Raw genomic sequence first — 22858 nt, forward strand, 5'->3', positions numbered from 1 at the left:
GTCCAGGCAGTTGCTGTTCCCAAGCGAGTCTCCTTCAGGGATGACCTGTGGAAGTGTCTCAGACTAGAATGGGTTGGAAGGAGTTTGAGCTAATTATTGTGGGGAAAAAGTTGAAGATTTTCAGGTTTGTTTTTTTTCCTCCTGATTACATAAAGAGTGAAGAATTACTAGGTACTTACTGCAGATCTGGTAATGCGTCAGTGTGGTAAGAATTTCATAGCTCATTTAGTTCTAGTCCTGTGGGGCAGTCTTCCTTTTTTATTCTTATAGATGAGAAAACAGTCCCAGCAGGTGGCAGAGACAGGGACAGGCACTAAGCCCGCATGACTGTGGTGGAGCCTTGGTTCTTCCCTGGAAGCCTCTACTCCATTCTTGCTGCCTTTTGCTTCCTGGCCTGCTGCATGTTGAAAGGGTCAGCGTTTTCTGTATCCTTGGTTGCAGAGAGGAAGTCCTGTCCCACCTCATCACCCTTTGCCCTGAGGCTTCATCCTGTCACCCCTGTGACACCTTGCCCAGACTGCTAAAAGCCAAGGGCTTATCTGGGGGGGGGGGGAATGGGGGGGGGATACTCTGACCTTGGTGCCCAGCTCAAAGCCTGGCCTGGGAAAGGTGTGGAGCGCTGAGGACTGAACCTGTCAGCAGTCTCCCAGAGTATTTACACAGTCCTCTTTTTCTGGAGGAAAGAGCAGTGGCTGTGAACACAGTTGATCTCTGGTGGATTGCCGAGAATGCTCATCCTCTGGGTACTAGCCTCACAGCTCTGCTGCTCAGCCTAGACAAATCCTCTGGCCTTCCATGAGTCCCAGCTGCAGTGAAATGTACTGATTTTCCAATAAAGCAGAGGCTAGCTAAAGGTTCTTTGTCCACAGCCACCCCAGCCCTAGCTCCTAGCTAGCAGCCAAAGAGGAAGGTAAAGGGAGAGGAAGGTAAAGGAGAGTCTTGAGCCTCCAGTGAGCACGAAAAACGGGAACTCTATGGCAGATACACATGTTAATTGTGTAGTAGATGTACATGCTAAAACGAAGTCACACAGAACAAGAGGCAACCTAGGGGAAAGCTTCGCCCTGTCATGGCTATCCTCAGACAGCGAGGCTGGCAACTCCCTGGACTTTTTACATCTGCTCATGTATTTCTGGGTGTTATCTCTGCATTCACGGTGGCCACTCTGCTGCTAGGAATGTACGGTCTCCACAGTTATACAAGGACCTTGTACATGGCGTATGCATATGCCAACGTTCTCTTCGTAAATTGACAAGTGAGGTATTCATGTGGCCATCCCTCTTGAGCTGGGAGCAGTGGAACTGCTCAGGGAGTGGTGAGGAGCCTTCATGAGAAGTGCTGTGTCTCAGTGGGATGGTGTCTAGGGCATGTCAAGTCTTCATCTTGGGGGATAGAGTGGTGGTTTCTGTGTTTTGTTTTGGTTTAGTTTTTTGTGGCCTCATTGGCTTCCATTGACTATTGGTCATGTTGCATGATTCCTCCTGTGATGGCCAAGCCAGCCATCCCGAAAGTAACCCGCCAGTAGGGGGTGCTCTTGCTGCCTAAGCTTTTGTGGAAGTGCCTTCCATCATCATCCTGCTTGGGAAGATGCTGCTTGTGGTTGTTTATTTATTTACTTATTTGAAATTCTTTAACATTTATTTTTGTACCTTTTAACTTTTTTTTTCTTTTTTTCTTTTCTTTCTTTTTTTTTTTTTTTTTGGTTTTTCAAAACCGGATTTCTCTGTGTAACAGCCCTGGCTGTCCTGGAACTTGCTTTGCAGACCAGGCTGGCCTCAAACTCACAGAGATCCACCTGCCTCTGTCTCCCGAGTGCTGGGATTAAAGGCGTATGCCACCACTGCTAACTTTTGTTTTGTTTTGTTTTTAATGTGTGTGGATGTTTTGCCTGTGAAGGCCAGAAGTGGGCATCAGATCCCCTGGTACTGGATGGAGTTACAGAGGTTGTTAATATCTGTGCTGGGACTCAAACCTGGGTCCTTTGGAACAGCAGCCAGTGCTCTTAACCACTGAAGCTACTTTGTCTGTTTGTTTGTTTTGATGCTGGATCTCACACTGTGGTGCTAGGTGACCTATGTAGGCTAGCCTGGCCTTGAACTCACAGACTTGCCTGCCTTTACCTCCAGTATTTGTACTATAACACCTGGCTAGGAGTATGTTTTTTACTGTTAAACTTATTAGGCTTAGGATAATGAGTGTGTTAGCATCCATTTCCTGATGCCAATAACTGTGTTACACTGTGTCCTGTGAGCCTCCTAGCAGCCCTGTGAGGTGGGAGCTGGCATCTTTTAAATCCCTCACCTAGGCCTCACAGTAAGCCAGTGGTTCTCAACCTTCCTAACACCGAGACCCTTAAATACAGTTCCTCATGTTGTGGGGACCCCCAACCATAAACTTTTTGTTGCTACTTCATGACTGTAATTTTGCTACTATTATGAATCATGATGTAAATATCTGATATGCAGGATATCTTATATTTGGGGGTAAAAGACCCCCAAAGAGGTCTCGACCCACAGGTTGAAAACTGCGCAGTAAGGGGTAGAGATCTGCCATTAACCCAGTGGGTGGCCTGGAGTTCATGTTCACCTCTTCCCACAGTGTCCTGAACAGGGCCACCACCCTCAAGAGCTTCTTTTTCAGAGAGACAGGTGATAGACGGGGAAAGGGAACAAATGGATTAAGCAGTGATTCTGACATTGAGTAGTCATCTAGGACATTCAGGTAGAGGGACAAGCAGGTGCCCAGGTCTAACCGTGCTCCGTGGCTACATGATGGTACTCCATCCTGGTGCCACAGGCCTGTCCCCAAAGCTTACTCCTCGGGGTGTGGAGCAGGTCCAGAGTGGAGTTGGGGTGTGAGGTGGAAAGCACTTTAGCTCAGAACTTCGGGGTTGACTTCCGGGCCCGTTTTCTCCCCTCATTCTGGGCCTGTTGGTCTTGGCAGGTGATGGTTTGGAAAAGTAACTTCGATGTTGTTGATTGTGGAGACGTGAAAGTACAGAGGCCTCCACCCCTGGCCAGCTCTGCTGCGAATCCGGTAAGTGGCTTAGTGTCAGGCTTGAGCCATGTAACTCTGGGATGGTCACAGTCAGCAGCACTGGGCTTGGAGACGAGGAGGCCTGGGGGCTTCTCTCTTATTAGAAAGGAACCCTGGGAAGGTCTATCAAATAACGCTTTGGTGCCTTGACTCCAATCTGGAATGAACAAGTGAGGCATAAAAGCTACAGAGCAGCCGTAGTGTCCAGGACCCTGGCCCTGTGGGTGGGGAGTGTTGTCATACTGCTGCTGGAGGGTGGAGAGTGTTGTCACGGTGCATACTGCTGCTAGAGTGAGGCCAAGGACCCAAGTACATGTTCCTAGAGGGCTCAGGACATAAAGCCACAGCTGGGACCGATGAGAAGACCCTGGTTGGGTTAATCTCACTTCTTTTTTTTTTTTTTAAACCATGGAGAGGAAGTTCCTCAGCCACAAACCATTTTTAGTACCTTTGTTGGTAAAAGGGCATTCAGTGTTCCTGAATAAAAATAACTAATTTTGTAGAATAAATATTTGGCAGAAAAATGATAACTGATAAAGGCTCATTAAATAGACCCATATTCAACTTTAGTTGAAATAAGTCAAGATTGTGATGTAAGCTCCTGTGGTGACAGACGGTTTAAATCTTTCTTCCCTGGACCATAGAAGCACCGTGGCCTCCCTAGCAGGAGGAAACTGGCCTGAACAACAGGAAGCGGCTCACCCAAAGCCTCAGCAAGTCAAGGCTGGAACTCAGAATAGAGGCAGGAAGCCTCCTTAGTCTGTCCCGGGCTTACTGTGGCTCCATAGCTGAATCTTTCCTACCGCATGCTCGAGCTGCTTCCAGAGTAGGCCACATCGAGCCCACAGTTTTCTCCCAAGGATTTCCCCTTGACTGGCCACTTAGCCGGGAGGTTTTGTTTCTGCTGAGTGTTTGCTAATGAGCCTTGAGCTATGGGCTCATTGGTGCTCTCTAGGTTGCACTGATGTTCTCCTTGCTGCTGATTCCTTTTTTTCTTTTTGTTTTGTTTTGGGGTTTTGTTTGTTTGTTTTGTTTTTTGACAGGGTTTCTCTGTATAGCCCTGGCTGTCCTGGAACTCACTCTCCAGACCAGACTGGCCTTGAACTCACAGAGATCCTCCTGCTTCTGCCTCCTGAGTGCTGGGATCAAAGGCGTGCATTACTACCACCCGGCTTGCTGATTCCTTTTTTACCTAGAAGGATCGTGTGTTGGTCCTGCCTTCTGTCCTATGACTCCCTGACCAAGGCATTCATGGCGCGATCAGCACTGCTAAGACCTTTGTGTGTGCTCATTGCTTGCAGAGTGAATAGGTGGTTCCTGTTGTAGTTCTCAGGTGTAACCATGCTGTCTCCTCTGAGCAAGGCTAAATAACCACGGGGACTGCTGGTGGCAGTGGGTGCCGATGGCAGGGGGTGCCGATGGCAGGGGGTGCTATCCTAGGAGGGTACTGCTATCTGCCTCTTGGGAATGGTTAGTATCCACCAGGTGGAAGAAAAGTCCACATTTTAAAAAATTATTATTAGCCGGGCGGTGGTGGCGCACGCCTTTAATCCCAGCACTCGGGAGGCAGAGCCAGGCGGATCTCTGTGAGTTCAAGGCCAGCCTGGGCTACCAAGTGAGTTCCAGGAAAGGCGCAAAGCTACACAGAGAAACCCTGTCTCGAAAAACCTAAAAAAAAAAAAAAAAAAAATTATTATAAAAAGATTCGTGCCAGTATCGAGCGTATTTCTCCCAACCCCCTGCTCTCCCTTTCTCTTCCTCCCCTCTGGGAGTCTCCTTTGTTCCCTGCAGTCTTACTTCTACCTCCGTGTCATATGTCTGGATAAAATTTCAGGAGTGTATATAAAATCTAGGAACCACAGGTGAGAGGAAACGTGTGGAGTTTGCTTTCTGAGACTGGCTTGATTCAGTTAATCCGGGTGTCACTGGTTGCATCCATTTGTAAACAACATAACTTCATTCTTTTTGTAATTTAGCTGGTGTGAATAATGCTGCAAGTGTCTCGGTGTTCCTCCAGTACATATCCAGCGGTGGTCTAGCTGGGCCACAGTAGATCTCCTTTTAGTTGTTTGAGATGCCTCCATTCTAACTTCCACAGTGGTTATTAGTTCGCATTTCCACCAACAGGTGTAAGTGGTCCGTTTGTCTACATCCTTGTCAGGTCTGTCCTTTGTGTCTTCATGTCTGCTATTCTGACTAGGCTGAGGTGGAATCTCAATGTGGTTTTGATGGTTAGTGAGGTTGCTTGTATTTTTTTTTCTTATAATTATTAGGAAAATAACTTGGAAAACTGCTTATTGTCCCTCAGCCCCACTCAGAATGGAGAACATATCACCTTGTTTCCCAGAGCTTCACGGCCTGAGACTCTATGGTATGATCACGTGGGTAGAGGAAGCCAGCAGGACAAGGTGGGGCATTGGCAGGTGAAAGGCTCAATGGGACTCAAGGCAGCCAGCTGTCCCCAAACTGCTTCGAGGCCCATGGCAGAGCTATTGTTACAGTCCTGCCAGTGGCCTGTCCTACACGGGACTCAAGCAGGGCGCAGGATATGGGTTCTGGCATCATGGAGTTGGCTCTGAACCCTGCTGGGCAGCCCTGGACAGAGCACCTCATCTCCCCAAGCCTCCATTTCCTCAGTGAATTCAGAGTACCCACGGGCCAATCATGAAGACTCCTGAAGTGACATAGTAATCGTGACCCATTCTTGGTCGAGATAAGAACTTCTTGTTCTTTGTCTTAAGTCCCTTGTAGAGCCTTGAGAGGACAGGTAGGCCTTCTGGACAGACATCTACCCACTCACACAAACTCCTACTGCTGCCTGAAAGACTTCTCTGAAAGGGAAAAGGAGGAAAGCCAGAGTGTTGCTAGGCCTGGTGTGTGTGTGTGTGTGTGTGTGTGTGTGTGTGTGTGTGTGTGTGTGTGTGTAAATTGACCATTTTAACCATGTCTCAGTATCTGTCTCAGTAAGCCATCAACATCCTCCTAGGCTGGAGACAGCTAATTTTTTGCGGAACTGTGATGACTAGGCTTTCCCCTGAGGTGGGAAGGGGAACTGGTTAATGTGTTCCTACCCTTCTTTCCAGAGCCTTTTCTGGCACTCAGATTCCCTGGCTGGCCAGAGTGCTCTGCTCCTCAGGGAGCCCAGGAGCACTACTGTGTCCTGTGAACAGAGTTTGACAAGCTCCCATGCTCCATTTTTGCCCACATCCCATCCTTCCAGGAACTAGGGGTTGTTCAACCTCAGCAATTCATATCCAGGGGCAGATAGTTATTTGAGTGTTTGCTGTCCTATGTACTGTGAGATCTTTAGTAGTGTCCCTGGTCTTTCCCCAGTGCATGCTGGTGGCATCCTGCTCCCCAGTTTTGATGACCAGAAATGTCTTCAGATGTTGTCAGGTGTCCCCAGCTGAGAATCACTGCAGAAGCTTCTTCTTCATGAAGAGCCCAGAAAGAGAGCGGTGGGATGGGTGAGGCAAGGGGTGTGGAGAAGTGTGGAGAGGGAACCCCGGGAAGCTGCCCTAGGAGCCTGTGCGAGGACTCCACTCGGTTGGGTCAGTTCTGGACTCCCACCAGGGGTGGACCAGAGCACTCAGATGTTTCTGGTAGTCCATTTTGTAAGAATACTGTTTGGTCTATCAAGTTTCAGGGTCTCAGAGATGGTGGTACACAATAAGAAAAGACTTTTCACCTTGTAACAACTCAATTTTCTTCAAATTGGAGCATGTTTCTTGCCTTTCCTGCCCAAAGGCTACCTGGCTCAGCGATAATGCCTGATAAGAGATTTAGTGACTGCCCAGGGTGGTTTGACTTCTCAAAGAGCCGTGATCCAGCTCTGCTGTGTATCTGATGCCCTCTGCCCCTTCACCTCTGTCTCCAAATCACCTTAGGCACTGAAACAGAGTGGATGCTCCTGGACATTTGGGGTTTTCAGAGAGTTCATAGAGTCAGGTATGGTGTGGAACTTCTGACCATGTGCTTTCTCCATTGTGTCCATTGGAAGCCCGAGGGGCAGACCTTGCCTGGACCCCTTGCTGCTCCCCAACCAACAGAGGATGTCAAGGACAACTTTGTGAGCCTGTGGAGGTCCCTTCACCCTTGAGCCCCCCTGTCTGTGACCCCGTCTGTGACTATGACGTTTCAGCTTTCAGATCTTGGAAGGAAGGCTGTCCTTAAACTCACTCCAAGCAGAGCTCTGTTCACTGCGGAGCTATTTTCAACCTCTGGTTGAGATTCACAGCTTATTTTTAGGCACATTTCATGTTGAAAAGCACAAGCCACTTCCCAGCCATTCAGAATGAGAATAATGGGTGCCATTTTCCTTCTGTTCTGGGCTGAGTCGTCCAAAGGGGGGTTTCAGGGCTCGTGACTGTAGCATTTCCTCTGCTTGGAAAGTTGCACATGAAGGATTCCAGGCCATGCTGTGGGCTGAAAGTGGGCAGGAGTCTCCATGCTCAGTCCTGAAAGGAGATTGGAAGGGCTGCTTTGGGGCAGATGAGTGCCTCTAGAGGGGTATGGTTGGATACCGCAAGGGCCTCTCTGTAGCAGATACTTGTACTGGTGTTTCGGGGTCTAATGTTTAGCCCTGTTTCCTGCTGCAGCCCTGGCCTTCTGCCCTCTATTCTTGCCCTCCTGGTACTTAAGGGTCTATCCCTTATGCAGAAGGACCCTTGTGTCTTGGCTGATTTTGGAGTAGCATCTTGCCCACCCCAAATCTCAAGCTTCTCCAGGACGGATTTCTACCCCAGCAGCAGAAGTACTTTTACACTTTTTTTTTTTTGGACAAGGTCTCACTATGTAGACCAGGCTGACTTTGAACTCATATCTGCCTGCCTCTGCCTGCATGCCAGGATTAAAGGTGTGTACCACCATGCCCAGCGTTTTTTTTTTTTTTTTACCCCTCCCCCCTTCTTTTTTTTTTACCCCTCCCCCCCATGCCCAGCTTTTTAAGCTACTTTTAATAACAAAGATGCATTATTTGGATCTACCCTTATTTTTGCCACAATCAGAGACCCGTTATGCAATTGAGAGGGTTGTACTAGTCGGGTAGGGGCGAAAGAACACAAAGTTCTAGGTAATTCAGTGAAGCTGACAGAGGGAAAAAAAACAACCCACTTCCTGAGTTCTCAGGGTTGGCTGCTCCGGTTTAGACATTAACCTTATCTCTGGGGTTGAGGGCTTTTCTCTGCTTACTTCTCAAGATTGCATTTGAAGGAAAAAAGCTTACCTGTGGTTAAGAGCTTGGCTTCTGGCTTCCGACCAACCAGTGATTGAATCCTGTCCCTGCCCTGTTTGCACTGTGACCCCAGCCAGTGGCCGGATCTCTGTGGTCTCAGTTCCTCCTCTGTCAACCTGGGAGTCACTGGGTCCTCCTTCATGAGATTTCACAGGTGGCATGCCAAGCAGCACTTGGCCCTGTTCCTGGCACATGGCGAGTGCTCACCAAGCTGTAGCTATTTCAAGAATGTTCCTTTTCCCTCTTCTGTCTTCTAAGAGGCAGTCAGAATGATCAAGTGTTCAAACCGTTGGGGGTGAGGGGCATGGACAGGGGTGGGAGTGCATTGCTGACTGGGATAAGTTTGGTGCTGGCTCCTCCCTACAGCAGGTGGTCCTTGTGAGGACTGGGGAGGGTTTCAGACCCTTGCAAGCATATGTTGTGTTTTTAAATGACAGATCCCAAGTCTTCTGAGCTTGCGGGTAAGAAAATAAACCTCTGAGGTGGGTGGAAACAAAACATATACACACATACACCCCACACACATCACACATACACCCCACACATATACATACATACACACATATCACACATACACACGCCACACATATATATATACACACCACACCACACATACACACACACCACACACACCACTCATATACACACCCCACACACATACACACACCACACACACCACACACACACACCCCTACACACCCCACACATATACACACACACACACACCCCACACATATACACACACACATACACACACACACACCACACACACACACCCCTACACACACCTCTCCTATCACCCTCAGCACTCCTTAGGACACAATGCCCAGGAATCTCAGAACCTCAGTGCTAGAACCTTCCCTGGAGAAGGGGTTGGTCAGCTAAGAACATCTGCCCATAGCCTGAGGCCTCCTCCTTAAGGTCTCCCTCTCCTCTTTGTGCCCCAGGTTCTGAGGACAAAGCTGTCGTCACCTGCTATGCCTGTGTTTTTGTTTTGGGTGCTGCCATGGAGTTCTGATTTTGGGGTGCTAAAGGGATCTGATTCCTGCTCTGTAGATACTTGCCCTATGCTGAGGATCTGGGGGGTTCTAAGTGCTTGTGGTGGTTTCTCAAGAACTAGCTTTTCCTTACAGGAACCTCACTTAAGAAGGCAAAGAGGAGACCCGTGTCTTGGTGCCTTTCAGCTGCTGTAACAAAATACTGCAGACTAGGTAGCTTTTAAACTACAGAAGTTCATGTCTCACAGTTCTGGAGGCTGGGGTGTGCAAGCAAGGCACTGATAGTCACTGGCGAGGATCCAGTGGTGCAGAAGTAATTCCTTCCCTCCGTCTTTCTTCTATAGTAGACAGTGTTGGCTAAAACCCTTTTATAAGGGCACTGATCCTAATCATGGCAGGTCCATCCTCATGACCTAGTTACCCCCAAAGACTCAATTCCAAATACGTTAGGGATTATGATTCTAACATATAAATTTTTTTTGTTTTGTTTTGTTTTGTTTTTTTTGTTTTTCGAGACAGGATTTCTCTGTGTAGCTTTGCGCCTTTCCTGGAACTCACTTGGTAGGCCAGGCTGGCCTCGAACTCAGAGAGATCCGCCTGGCTCTGCCTCCCAAGTGCTGGGATTAAAGGCGTGCGCCACCACCGCCCGGCTCTAACATATAAATTTTATAGGGGACACAAATATTCAGGCTATTAGCAATTTGACTTTCAGACTTGGGTCTGTTTCCCAAACACAGATTTCTGTTTCGGCATTTGTTTTTTGTAGTGAGAAATAAGGATTTAAGCTAGGTACAATGGCACATACCGATAATCCCAGTCCTTGGAAGGTGGTGGGAGGAAGACCAGGAGTTCAAGGTCATTCTTGACTGTGTAAGAGGTTGGAGGCCAGCATGAGCTACAGGGGAGCCTCCTGCCCCCCAAAAACAAAACATCACAAAATAAAGCAGAAGAAATTCAAATTCAAAAGCATGCTTAGCAGGAGGGTCATTGAGGGTATTTGAAGCAGAATGAACCCCAGATTTATGTATCTTAAAAAAGAACTTCTCCCTTCTCCACTTGACCCCATTCTGGCTCTCTCTCTTTTTTTTTTTTTTTTTTTTCCCCTCAAGACTGTTAAAGGGAATTCTTGGCTTTCTGCCTGCTGTGGTGAATCAGATGCCCAGCAGTTGCACAGCTTGGAAAAGGGCTGTTTTCACAGGGCCCATCCCCCCAACCTATGGAACTGCCCCTGCCTCTGGGTCCAGGGCATTTCTGGTAGTTGAGCTGTATCTCTTCATATGTTGTATGTTGTGCACCTGCTGAATGACTAGCTGTGTCCATGTGTCCCTCATCTCTGTTGATGAAAGCTTGGTGGGAAATGGGGAAGCAGATCCTCTCCTGAAGGACCCCCATTCCTCCCTGTTTGGCTCTTGGGAAGCTTTGCACATCTCAGAGGGCTTTGAGGGGTGACTTGGGAACAATGGGGATATTGCGACTTTTCTGGTTGTATGTCTCTGTGTGGCTCCTGGTACAATTCATTCATGCCTTCTGCATACAGAGGAGGAACCTAGACTCAGAGGTCATATGACATGCTGGTGAATGGTTCTAGACCCAGTCTGTCCCCCTTGGGTGCAGCAAAACCAAGAGACCTTTGAATGAAGAAGCAAAGGGGTCTCCCCCATTTCTTCTTCAGCATCCTCAGACCTAGGGCAAATATCCAGGCTCGGCATGTGTGTGAATGTACACTCACATGCAGAGCCATGGCATTGCTGTCTTAGGGGGGCCTCTGGAGTCGGACTCCCTACCACCGTTGGTCAGGTGTGATCATCAGTTCCTCCCACTGCTGTTTATTTTTCCCACTGCAGACATGGGTGCTGTGGGTCTGGGCACAGTCCAGGGGATGCCAGGTAATCTGGCTGCTCAGGTGCCTTTCTGGCATGAAGAGGGAAATCTTACAAAGATGGACTGTGGGGGTTGGGGATTTAGCTCAGTGGTAGAGCGCTTGCCTAGCAAGCACAAGGTCCTGGGTTCGGTCTTCAGCTCCAGAAAAGAAAAGAAGAAAAAAAAAACAAAACACCACCAACAACAAAAACAAAGATGGACTGTGTTTGCACAAAGTGACATTTGCAGATGTCCCTAAGTCATGTTAGCTGGACTTCCCTGACAGTAGTGGGATCAAGACAGGCTTATGAGACAATCACTATGTAATCCTAGCTGGTGGTCTGGAGGTCAGGCTGGCCTCGAGCTCATAGAGATTTGCTTGCCTCTCTGCTTCCTGGGTGCTGGGATTACAAGAGTGCACCACCGTGCCCAGCCAAGCCAGTTCTTTTAACACTTGACATTGATTGTCCTGAGCTCCTCCAGCTGGTTCTCAAACTCAGATGGACATCATAGCCCATGTAGGGATATTACAACTTACTGCTGGCTGGGCCGTCCCCGGAGTGTCTGGTTTGGTAGAGAGCTTACACTTCCAACACATTTCCAGGAGATGCTGATGCTGCTAGTACAGAGACCCATTCTGAAAACCATTGGTCTGTTGGAAGACAGTCTATCCAGCAGTATCTGGCATCCTAGACAAGGAGTCTTTTTGCATCCTAGACATTTCTGTGTCTGGTAGAAGCAACAGCTTAGGAGAGGTGATTGAAGAATCAGCGTCCCTCTCATCCCACTCTAGTGGAAAAGGGGTGTAGGGGGAGGGGTACAGGTCTGGTTAGAACCTTCAGGATTGTTCACTGTCCCTAAACCTTTAAACCTGTGGGTACCCATCAGTCTGCTTAGAACTAGGCTGACTGACATACAGTTTATTACCAGCCATGACAGTAAGGAAGATGCTGCCCTGCCATAGGCCTCTGCCAGGCCTGTCTTCCCATCTTGTCTCCAGGCTGCCACTAGATGCTCTGCCTCTAATCTAGTCACTTGTCCTTAAATCTCCATGTCCAGGCCACTGCTTTCTACACTGTCCTCAGTGTCTCCTTTTATGCTATCTCTATCTCCTACCTCTCACACTGTAATTGTGGGCACCTAGGCCAGCTCCTGTCCTCTAGATGTGGGTACCTAGGCCAGCTCCCATCCTCTAGATGTGGGTACCTAGGCCAGCTCCCGTCCTCTAGATGTGGGCACCTAGGCCAGCTCCCATCCTCTAGATGTGGGCACCTAGGCCAGCTCCCATCCTGAAGAGAGCCTGCTGACTCTTGAATCCACACGAAGTCCAGAGGCCTCGGGTTCAGTCCTGCATGTATCATGATTTACCCAGCATGTAAATCAGACCATAATACCCCTTTTTGAGTTCTTTGGGAGATTTTCCTCCTCACTGTGGGCTCAGGGCTCTTGTAGCCCCCCTTTTGCATGTGAGGAGCTGGTTCCGAGTCAGAGACAACAATGGGGTGGCCAAACCATTGAGCTTCACTATAAGGCCCACATCGCCCTCAGACACCTGTCATCTCAACCACTGCTGTGTTACTGCCGTTTTGCTAATGGTGATGACAAGCCACCTCTAACCCTGTCAGTCCACACTTTGAAGTCACCTTTCCATGTAAGAGCCAGCAGAGGCCACAGAATGGTCTAGCCAGCTTTGTGCTGCAGAGTAAAGAGCGCACGAGAACTGGGGCTGCAGGCAATGGGGCTCTTCCTCCTTTGGTTCTATCCTAATTTTCAAAACCTAGAAAGCCGAAAGAGGGAGAAAGAAGCCCCATGTAGAGACAAGTCCAGATGCCTAAGTCTGGCTCTGCTCCTCTGAGATGCTGTTCCCAGCAGGGTTGCTCTCAGCTCTTCCCTGGTGGTCAGGAGGCTGGAAGTTCTTCTTTGTTTTTGAGACGGGGGTCTCTCTACATAGCCCTGGCTGTCCTAAAACTCACTCTGTAGACTAGGTTGGCCTTGAACTGACACAGATCTACCTGCTTCTGCCTCTGTCTCCTGAGTACTAGGATTAAAAGCATGTGCTACCAAGTCTGGGCTTTTTTATTTTTATTTTTATTTTTAAGGGGTGTGTGTGTGTGTGTGTGTGTGTGTGTGTGTGTGTGTGTGTACGCAAGTGTGGAAGTCAGAAGACAACTTTCGGGAGTTCTCTCCTTCTACCATGTGGGTCTTGGACTCAGGTCACCAAATTTGGTGGCAAGCACCTTTGCTCCCTGAGCCATCTCACCAGCCCTAGAAATTCTTCCTCCCACACCTGCCCAGGGCAGTCCCCTTCCCAGAGTAGCTGCTCTTTCCCACATCAGTTATCCGAAGCCCTAGGACTGAGCTTTGCTCTGCCCACAGCAGCCAGCATGTGCCTGGAAAAGGATGCTCAGGAAATGAGGATGTGGAGGACATCCTGGGATCACTGAGCACTGTGGCTGGGTGTGTGAGCCTGCCGCCTGCCTTTGGCCCTTTCCTGAGGCATTTTTTTTCATGGTCCCAGACTGAATGAAGAAAGTAACTTTGTGGCCTCATTTGTCTCTTTGGCAGCAGGTGGTATGGGGTGATATGGGCAGCCAGCAAGCCACAAAGGGTGGTAGAAGCTGCGTGTCTGGAATAGAGTTCCAGAATTTCTTTTCATTTGAAATGGAAAAACCCTTTTTGCATTTTATATTTTCCAGATTGGCTAGTAGTGTTGACCATGTGGTGTAAGGGTGTTGGGTAATACTTATGTTTATGTTCTCATTGGTTACCATGGCAAAAAAAAAAAAAATCAGAATAGATGGTTTCCATGGAGATTGTCTTACAGTTAGTTTCTGTGAAGGTCTGGACACTGCTATGGGTTCAGTGAATATTGTCACTGCCATCAGGGGTTTTCTCTGTGCAGTGCCAAAGACTCATGCAGACATTCTTTGGGTTTGGGCAAAGCCATCTGCCTCCCATGCTTGCAGATCTCAGGGCCCCAAAGGTGGCTCTGCTTCCTGCTGGGGTTCCCCAGGCTGGTGGCATCAGCCCACAGCACTTGTTATTAAAACAAACAAAAGCCTTTGTGTGACAGAAATGTTCAGCTTAGTGGAGTGGAGCGGATAACATATCAGCCCCCATGAGCCCCTCACCTGGTTTCTCCGGTCGCCAACCTTACATCTTCCCCTCACTTTTTAGAAGCCTTCAGAGCATTTCTTTAATTCCAGATATAACATTTTACTCTAAATAAGGATTTTCCTTGTTATATAACTGTGATACTCTTGTCACATTTAACAAAATTAGTGATTTCTTCCTAGCAATACCTAGAACATGTTCACATTTTCCCATATTGTGTCAAGAATGTCATTTTGTGGGGCTGAGAATGTGGCTTAGTTGGCCATCCTAATAAACTTATCTGGGGTCAGAGAACAGAACAGCCACTAGATAGACATAGAGGCCAGAAAATGGTGGCACACACACCTTTAATCCTTGCATTCTGGAGGCAGAGATCCATCTGGATCTCCGCATTCAAAGCCACACTGGAAACAGCCAGGCATGGCGACTCACGCCTTTAATCCCAGGAAGTGATGGCAAGAAGCAGAAAGGTATATAAGGCGTGAGGACCAGGAACTAGAGCCTGGTTAAGCTTTTAGGCTTTTGAGCAGCAATTCAGCTGAGATCCATTCAGATGAAGACACAGAGGCTTCCAGTTTGAGGAAACGAGATCAGCCGAGGAATTGGCGAGGTGAGGTGGCTGTGGCTTGTGTTCTGTCTCTCTGATCTTCTAGCGTTCACCCCAATACCTGGCTCCTGGGTTTGTTTTCATTAATAAGACCTTTTAAGATCCGTGTTACATGAATACTCCTCTTGTCCTGCCTGTAGTTCAGGGTAGAGGGTCAGAGTCTCTGGTCTGCAGCTGGAGTCAGGCCAGGGACAAGGGGAGCTCCTCAGGGAGACCCGTCTCTTCTGGAACTATGGTGGGCAGGTAGCAAGCTACTGTAGTGACCTGGACCAGGCATTGGATAAGGTACTGGCCCTCTTTGAAGCCTGCAGGAGGAGGGGAGAGAGAGAGGAATAATGTAACTACAGTTCATTCTGCTGTCTACAACTTCATTTTCCGGGAAAAAGAGAGGCCATGAGACCCCATGGGATATGGCCTCCCATGGAAGCATGGGGCACTGGCAAAGGACTCTGGCTAATCTGAGGCCAGCTGCCTCTGCTGAGTGGATCATCAGGCCTGGGTGTCTGTCTTGGCAAGCCTAGTTTATGTACTATTATGCTGTGCAAAACATGAATTAACAGAGCTTGGGAGTGATGCCTGGGGTATGGTCCGTGGCTCCGACACTCTCCATTGAACTAAGTGCAAGGAAAACTTAAAATAGCCAGCCTTTGTTCCTGGAGTTTTAAAATTCAACTCCAGTAGTTACAATGATCTGTCTTCAAGTGGATCTATAAATAAACTGCGACTGTTCCTCTTTGTCACCAAAAGCTTCCTCATCTTCCATAGACGTCTCTCTGCCGCTCATCTTCATTAGATGCCTCTCATCTGTGGGGCAGCTGCAGCCCTCAGCAAGCTGGGCTCACACATGGAGATTGTAAAGACAGCAGCATGTTCCCTCTTTAAAATCCAGTTCCCCCAAAATTAACTACATAGGAGAAATAATAGCTTTGCATTGGAGAAACTTGGAGAGAGGACAGTCCCCACTGATCTAGGTCAGCGCCCTCAGCATTAAGTCCTATCTGCCCAGACCCTGCAGTGTCAAAATGTGTAACCTGAATCCAGCCTCGTGACACATCAGGCAAAACCAAACTGAGAGCCACTTGAGAAAATAACTGACCATATTCTTCAAAAGTATCAGTCATGAAAGACAAAGGAAGATTGAGGAGCTGACACAGATTGCAGGAAGCTGAATTAATAATAAAGTGTGGTGAAGGGACCAGAGAAACGGGGCAGCTGGGAAAGTGCTCATCCCACCAATGTGAGGACCTGAGTTTGGAACCCAGCACTCACGTCGAAAGCCAGGTGTGGCAATGCACGCCTGTAATCCCAGTGGTGGGAAGATCCCGGAGCTGGCTGAGCAGCCAGCTTAGCCGAATCTGTGAGCTTCAACTTCTGTGAGAAATCTTGTCTCAAAAAATAAAGTGGAGAGCACCGAGGAAGACAGCCAACAATGACCTCTGTCCTCCACCGGTGTGTGCAGGCACACACATGCACACACACAAATCCTGGGTAATATCCTGTCTAGACTGGCAACCCAAGGACGTTAGCTGCAGAAACTGGTGAAACTCACATAAGGCTGCTGCTCACTTTGGGTAGTGGTATTTCCCAGTGTTGCGCTCCTGATCCAGACACTGTCCTATGGTTTTGTAAGATGCTAACACTGGGGTGATGGGCTATAAGTCTAAAATTACAATTTAAGCTTTAAAAAAAAAAACTACAGTCAACACTGAGGCTTTATTAGAATTCTTGATCTCCTCCCTGCCCTCCAGGCACTTGCTATATGGAGGGCAGACTTTTCTAGATAGCCCTGAGAGACTCAGCATAGCTGTAGTGGGCCTTAAGGGGTGTTTGTGGAATTGGCCTGAACAGGAGCTGCCCTGATTGGAGACGGTATGTGTTGCTTGAGTTTTCCTGACTGGCCACTGACCAATCAGTAATTTATTTATTGACCAATCAGCAACACATTTGACATACAGACCATCCCACAGCACTTCTCCTTTTCTTTTCTTAAAAAGGAAGGTTTTAACCTTTACACATCTCCAAAGTCAGCTTGGTATATTTGGGAATTTGGGCATAGCTTCTCTTACTACTTCCTGCTGGAGGGGGGGCGCTGTATCTTCTGGGGAAACAAAGAAAATTTTAGGATCATGGAGTAGTCCGTGAGGCTGTATCGTCTGAGCCAGTTGCCTGGATCATCTGGGCCTTGGTGTCACCTTTCAGGGGGTCTTGGCTGGTCAAACCTGATGTATCTTAATCTGGAACAAATCCATAGCCTCTGGCTTTCTTTGGGAACAAAAGCAGAATCTCCTTTCCAAAGCAACATATCCTTATATCCAAATTTTGAAGTCAAGGTACCTTTAAAATATACATTTTGGCATAACTCAACAGCTTTTACAATCAAATGTTTTTTTGTAGTTAAAAATCCCAAAGACAGGGGCTAGAGAGATGGCTCAGAGGTTAAGAGCACTGACTGCTCTTCCAGAGGTCCTGAGTTCAATTCCCAGCACCCACATGGTGGCTCACTACCATCTGTAATGAGATCTGGCACCCTCTCCTGTATACATAATAAATAAATAAATAAATAAATAAATAAATAAATAAATAAATAAATAAATAAATAAATAAAAAATCCCAAAGACAACACAATCCAGATTCTCTGTGTAATATTCATCTTTACGTGGCTTATTTTTTATATTATCTTTACTGTCTCTTTAAAGACTTTATTTTTTAAAACTATGTATTTGTTTCTATAACTCTATATATCACCTTTTTTTGTCTCTTTCAAGCCTACGTATCTTTTACACACATTGTAAACTATTACATCTGAATCTGTCTTATTGTGAATCTATTGCTTTAAACTGCAACAGCTGTGGCTGCTGGCTCCGCCCACCTCAGCTTCCCAACATGGCGGTGGTTTACCGCCAGCTCTGGGAGCTATCGTGGGTCTATGCTTTTATCCAAGCAGCGTGTAGCCCAGAAACCTCTTTTTTTTGTTTTGTACTAGAAAAGGCTAAATCCACCATGCAGCTTAATGTGCCACTTGCAGAGGCCTCATTCCCGCCATACTGCAGGTCGCGCACGCTAGGAATCCACCAGTAGCTCAAACCAGCAGCTGTCGCTCATTTGAGAGAGACAATTAGGAACTGTTTTTAACTCCGTTTTAGAATCCTTTTTCTCAGTTTTTAGGTGGAAACTCGTGCCCCACGTTGGGCGCCATTTGTTGCTTGAGTTTTCCTGCCTGGCCCACAGTCAGGACAAATCTCTCTCACCCACCAGTCCCACAGCCTCTCAGACCCGACCAAGTAAACACAGAGACTTATATTGGTTACAAACTGTATGGCCGTGGCAGGCTTCTTGCTAATTATTCTTATAGCTTAAATTAATCCATTTCTATTAATCTATACCTTGTCACATGGCTCGTGGCTTACCGGCATCTTCACATGCTGTTTCTCATCATGGCGGCTGGCAGTGTCTCTCTCACTCAGCCTTCCACTTCCTAGCTCTATTCTCCTCCTTGTCCCGCCTATACTTCCTGCCTGGCCACTGACCAATCAGTGATTTATTTATTGACCAATCAGCAACACATTTGACATACAGACCATCCCACAGCAGGTATGTGTTCCAAGGGAGCACTGTTTCCCAGGAGTGAGTCTGAGGTTGACTGATTAGCTACATTGTTTCCTTCCTAAAGTCCCTATGGTCTGACTGCTCACCGTTATTCTGGTTTGTCTTCCCTAAATATGTAATATTAGCTCCTTTTAAAGACTTGGTTTGGGTTATTTTTCTTGTTTGTTTGTTTGGTTGGTTTTTGAGACAGGGTCTTTCTAAGTAGCTATGGCTGGCCTGAAATTCCCTATGTAGACCAGGCTTGCCATGAATTCATAGAGATCCACTTGCCTCTGCTTCCCAAGTGCCAGGATTAAAGGAGTACTCTTCCACTGTGCCTGGCAAACATCTGTACTTTTTATTGTTATTGTTATTGTTGTTGCTATATTACTATTATTATTATTATTATTATTATTATTATTATTATTATTATTACTATTATTAGTGTGTGTGTGGTCTGCCAGCACTTGTATGTGGAGGTCAGAGGACAACTTGCAGGAGTAAGTTCTCTCCATTCAGCATGTGTGTCCCAGGGACCCAACAACTCAGGTCTTCAGGCTGGGTGGCAAGCTGAGCCATGAAAGGGTGCTCCAGGGGTGTGTTCCACATTAGTCCTAGGCAGACTGTATGCAGGAAAGTGGGCTTCACTGGGACGGCCCTATCTGCTCTAAGGCTCTTGTGGACCGGGTTAAAGGATCTAGACCTCAGTGACTGCCCACTTCTCTCCTGGGTTCCTGAACCCCCCCCCCCCAACCTGACCTTGCTGCTAACAGTGTGTATGTGGCTCTGGCTGTGCTATGGTCATCACCTGAGAAACTTCAACACCAAAAGGCCGACTGCTGTTTCTTGCCCCCAGGAACAAAGATCAGGGACCTCCTCTGGGAATGTTCTGGTTACATGATGGGCATAGCTAGTTGGTTCTTAAGGTCTCCATTGGTTTCAGTGCTTACCCTTCTCGGTTTCATATTGCTCCCTCTCCCTCACTCCTGGGTCGTTTCAGGAGAGTAGACCTCCTCACTTCTCCTGAGAGCAGATGTGAACCGTGCCTGCCAGGGCATTCTCTCCCCCTTTTGAAGAGTCCCCACTCTGTGCGGGAAATGCTTGGAGACTCTTACAGAGCCAGGTTGGTTGTGAGCCCAGGAGTGGCTGTCCCAGTCCTGGGGCAAGCAGAGTAGGGCTCTGTGTTTTGTCTGTGTGTCATTTACTCATGCCCACAGGCCTGAGAGCAGCCCAGCTGTAGTGGAATCACTTGCTCTCCCTACCCCTCTGAGGGAAATCATGACATGAAAAGGTGTACCATGTTGCCTTTGGTTCTGAAACCCAGGTCACACTGGTTCTTCATGGCAGGGAGGGCCTGGCATCAACGTGTTAATCAGGCCTGTGGATCCCTTGCCATCCATTTAAAGACATGAACTCGGCTTCCCAGCAGTGAGAGCCTATCTAGTCAGGGTGTAGCCCTGAGATCTGTCTGGGGTCTTTGGTTGCAGAGTGTCCCATTCAGCCTTAAGACTGCTGTTTTGGCCCCAGATCTTGTATGTCTATTCCAGGACTTAAGCAAATGACCTAAGACTCTGCCCTCCCCAGAGCTGGTGAGGGGACCAGGCATGTTGATAAGTCTAGAAAGCCAGCAGTGGTAAGCAAATCCTAGACTCACACTTGGGCAAACATTGACTGCCAAACAATTAGATGCTTTTAGGAAACCAGAATCCCTCATGGCTTCAGAGCTATGTTTAGTACCAGAAGTTTCTTCTCCTGTTGGATTCCATGCTGGAACCCTAAATTACAAGACAAATATGACTATAGTCTTATCCAGTCTGCATATATATGTGATTTCAGAAGCTAGCTGTGCCCCTTCCATGTGAGAAGCTGGGCATGAGGCTGAGTCCAAGTAAGCTCTGCTTTTTAATTCCCTCCCCAGGGCCAGGTTCAGAAAACACGAAAGCAACCGTTAGCTTCTGAGAGCGGCCGAAGGCCTGACATCAGGGCAGAGAGACACCTTCTGAACTCCTTTTGCTAAGTGAGCAGACTGCAGTGAAAGGATTTAACTACGGGGTGTGTGTGTGTGTCTGTGTGTCTGTGTGTCTGTGTGTCTGTGTCTATATGTCTGTATGTGTGTCTGTGTGTGTATGTATGTGTGTGTGTCTGTGTCTATATGTCTGTGTGTGTGTCTGAATGTGTATGTGTGTCTCTGTGTGTGTATCTGTGTGTGTGTGTCTGTGTCTCTGTATGTCTATGTGTATGTATCTGTGTGTCTGTGTGTTTGTGTGTGTGTCTGTGGGCATGTGTGTCTCTGTGTGTGTATCTGTGTGTGTGTGTGTGTCTGTCTGTCTCTATGTCTATGTGTATGTATCTGTGTGTGTGTCTGTGTGTTTGTGTGTGTGTCCGTGGGCATGTGTGTCTGAGTGTGTCTCTGTGTGTTCAAGACATGTTTTCTCTGTGTTGTTTTGGTGCATGTCCTGGATTTCACTCTGTAGACCAGACTGGCCTCGAACTCACAAAGATCCGCCTGGCTCTGCCTCCCGAGTGCTGGGATTAAAGGCGTGTGCCACCAGCGCCCGGCTCTGTAACAAAGTGTGTCTGTGTGTTTGTGTGTCTGAGTGCGTCTCTGCGTGTGTGTGTGTGTGTGTGTGTGTGTGTGTGTGTGTATGTGCACCCATTCCTTCTAGTGTGGCACTCAGCGAGTCTTTGGAAGCTCAGTGATATGCTTTGACGTGTTAAGTAGGCAGTGACCAGGCAAGGCTGTGCAAGAAGGAAATGAGTGAGAACTCAGCCCTAGGTCATCTCAGCCTCCCCGTTCTGGCCCCATCTGAAGCCATGGGTCAGTTCTTGGACACTGGTCCATTTTAGGAGCAGGCTGGGCAGAGGACAAGGTCCAGGGTGAACAGTTGTATACTTTGAGCAAGTGTTAATCATCACCCATCTACCCACCTGCAGCTCAGCTCACAGCATCTTCCAGTCAAACAGCAGCTGCTTCTGGCTTCTTGCCCGCTGTGGGCAGTTCTTGCTTGACTCTGCATGGATCCCTGTGTGGCTAAGGGCTGCTGGGGAACCCTGTCTATGGAGTCAGCTTCTTCCTCCCTCCACGGGAGAGACTACATTGAAATGAGGTTCTCTGCCTCACACGTGGGAATTAATTCACGTTTTGATGAATTAATTTGAGTCATCGGCCCTGCGGTTTAGCCCCTTGGTGATGATGCTCTGTGGGAGGTGGTGCTTCCACCTTGAGTGCAGAGTGGCAGGGATGGAATGTCAAGTGTGGGGCGTGCAGGACAGGAGGGCTCCCGGGGCACTGTGGATTTCATATATCTTTGGGGGGGACTGATAGAGCCTTGGAATTACAAATAGTAGTATTCACCTTGGAAAATGAGCAGTTCTGAGCTTTGGCAAACACCCCCCAAACACACACACACACACACACACACACACACACACACACACACACACACACACACACACACAATCAAGGTACAGAATATACAGAATATTTCATTCATTTCCAAAAATTTCCTTGTGCATCTTTGTGTATACAAGCAACTACTAATTGACTTACTTGTTGTGGAGTTTTTTTGTTTGTTTTTGAGACTTTTTTTTTGAGACAAGGTCTCATTGTGTAGACCAGACTGGCCTTGAACTCATAGAGATCTGTCTGCCTCTGCCTCTGCCAAAATTAAAGGCGTATGCTATTATGCACAGCTATTGTGAGGTGGGTTTATCTGGTTTTTTTGCATGTATGTGTGAGTAATACGTAAACATGTGGATGCATGTGTATGCGTGTGTACATGCTTGTAGAGGCCAGAGGTTGATACTCAGTTATCTATTGATCCCAGATCTTGCTGATTCAGCTACTCCAGCTAGCCAGCTTGCTCTTGGAATTCCCTGTCTCCACCTCCAGAACATTGGGATTATAGGCCAGCCATCACACCTGTCAAGATTTATGAGGTTTTGTGAATACGAACTCCAGTCCTTGTGCCTACATGCTAAGCCCTTTACCCACTAAGCCATCTGCAACACAATTATTTTTTTTTCAAGACATGTTTTCTCTGTGTAATTTTGGTGCATGTCCTGGATCTCACTCTGTAGACCAGGCTGGCCTCGAACTCACAAAGATCCGCCTGGCTCTCCCTCCCAAGTGCTGGGATTAAAGGCGTGTGCCGCCAGCGCCTGGCTCTGTAACAAAAATCTTAAAAGGTCTTATTAATAAGAAACCTGGTGCCAGCTATTGGGGTGAATTCTGAAAGATCAGAGAAGCAGAACAAGTCACAGCTAACCTCACCTCAATAACTCCTCATCAGATCCTGTTTCCACGAATCCTCAGATTGAAAGCTTCTGAGTCCTCACTGGAATGGATCTCAGCTGAACTGCTGCTAAAAGCTTAAAAAGCCTCTAGTTCCTGGTCCTCATGCCTTATATACCTTTCTGCTCCTG

The 22858-nt window shown here is 47.7% G+C and overlaps 1 protein-coding gene across 3 annotated transcripts in view; it reads left to right on the top strand.

The window, feature by feature from the left end:
* Positions 1 to 22858, top strand: part of Poc1a (POC1 centriolar protein A) — a 72267-nt gene that overhangs the window by 23446 nt on the left and 25963 nt on the right. For 2 of the 3 annotated variants that reach the window (XM_052719247.1, XM_052719230.1), the window contains exon 9: positions 2944 to 3036. The exons of the other annotated variant lie outside the window; for it this stretch is intronic. In XM_052719247.1, coding sequence (XP_052575207.1) covers positions 2944 to 3036 — 93 coding nt within the window. The remainder of the gene's footprint in view (positions 1 to 2943; positions 3037 to 22858) is intronic. 3 annotated transcript variants of the gene reach the window in all.

This window comes from Peromyscus californicus, unplaced genomic scaffold (assembly GCF_007827085.1).
Source record: "Peromyscus californicus insignis strain IS unplaced genomic scaffold, ASM782708v3 Scaffold_11__1_contigs__length_118956290, whole genome shotgun sequence".
Taxonomy (NCBI): Eukaryota; Metazoa; Chordata; class Mammalia; order Rodentia; family Cricetidae; genus Peromyscus; species Peromyscus californicus.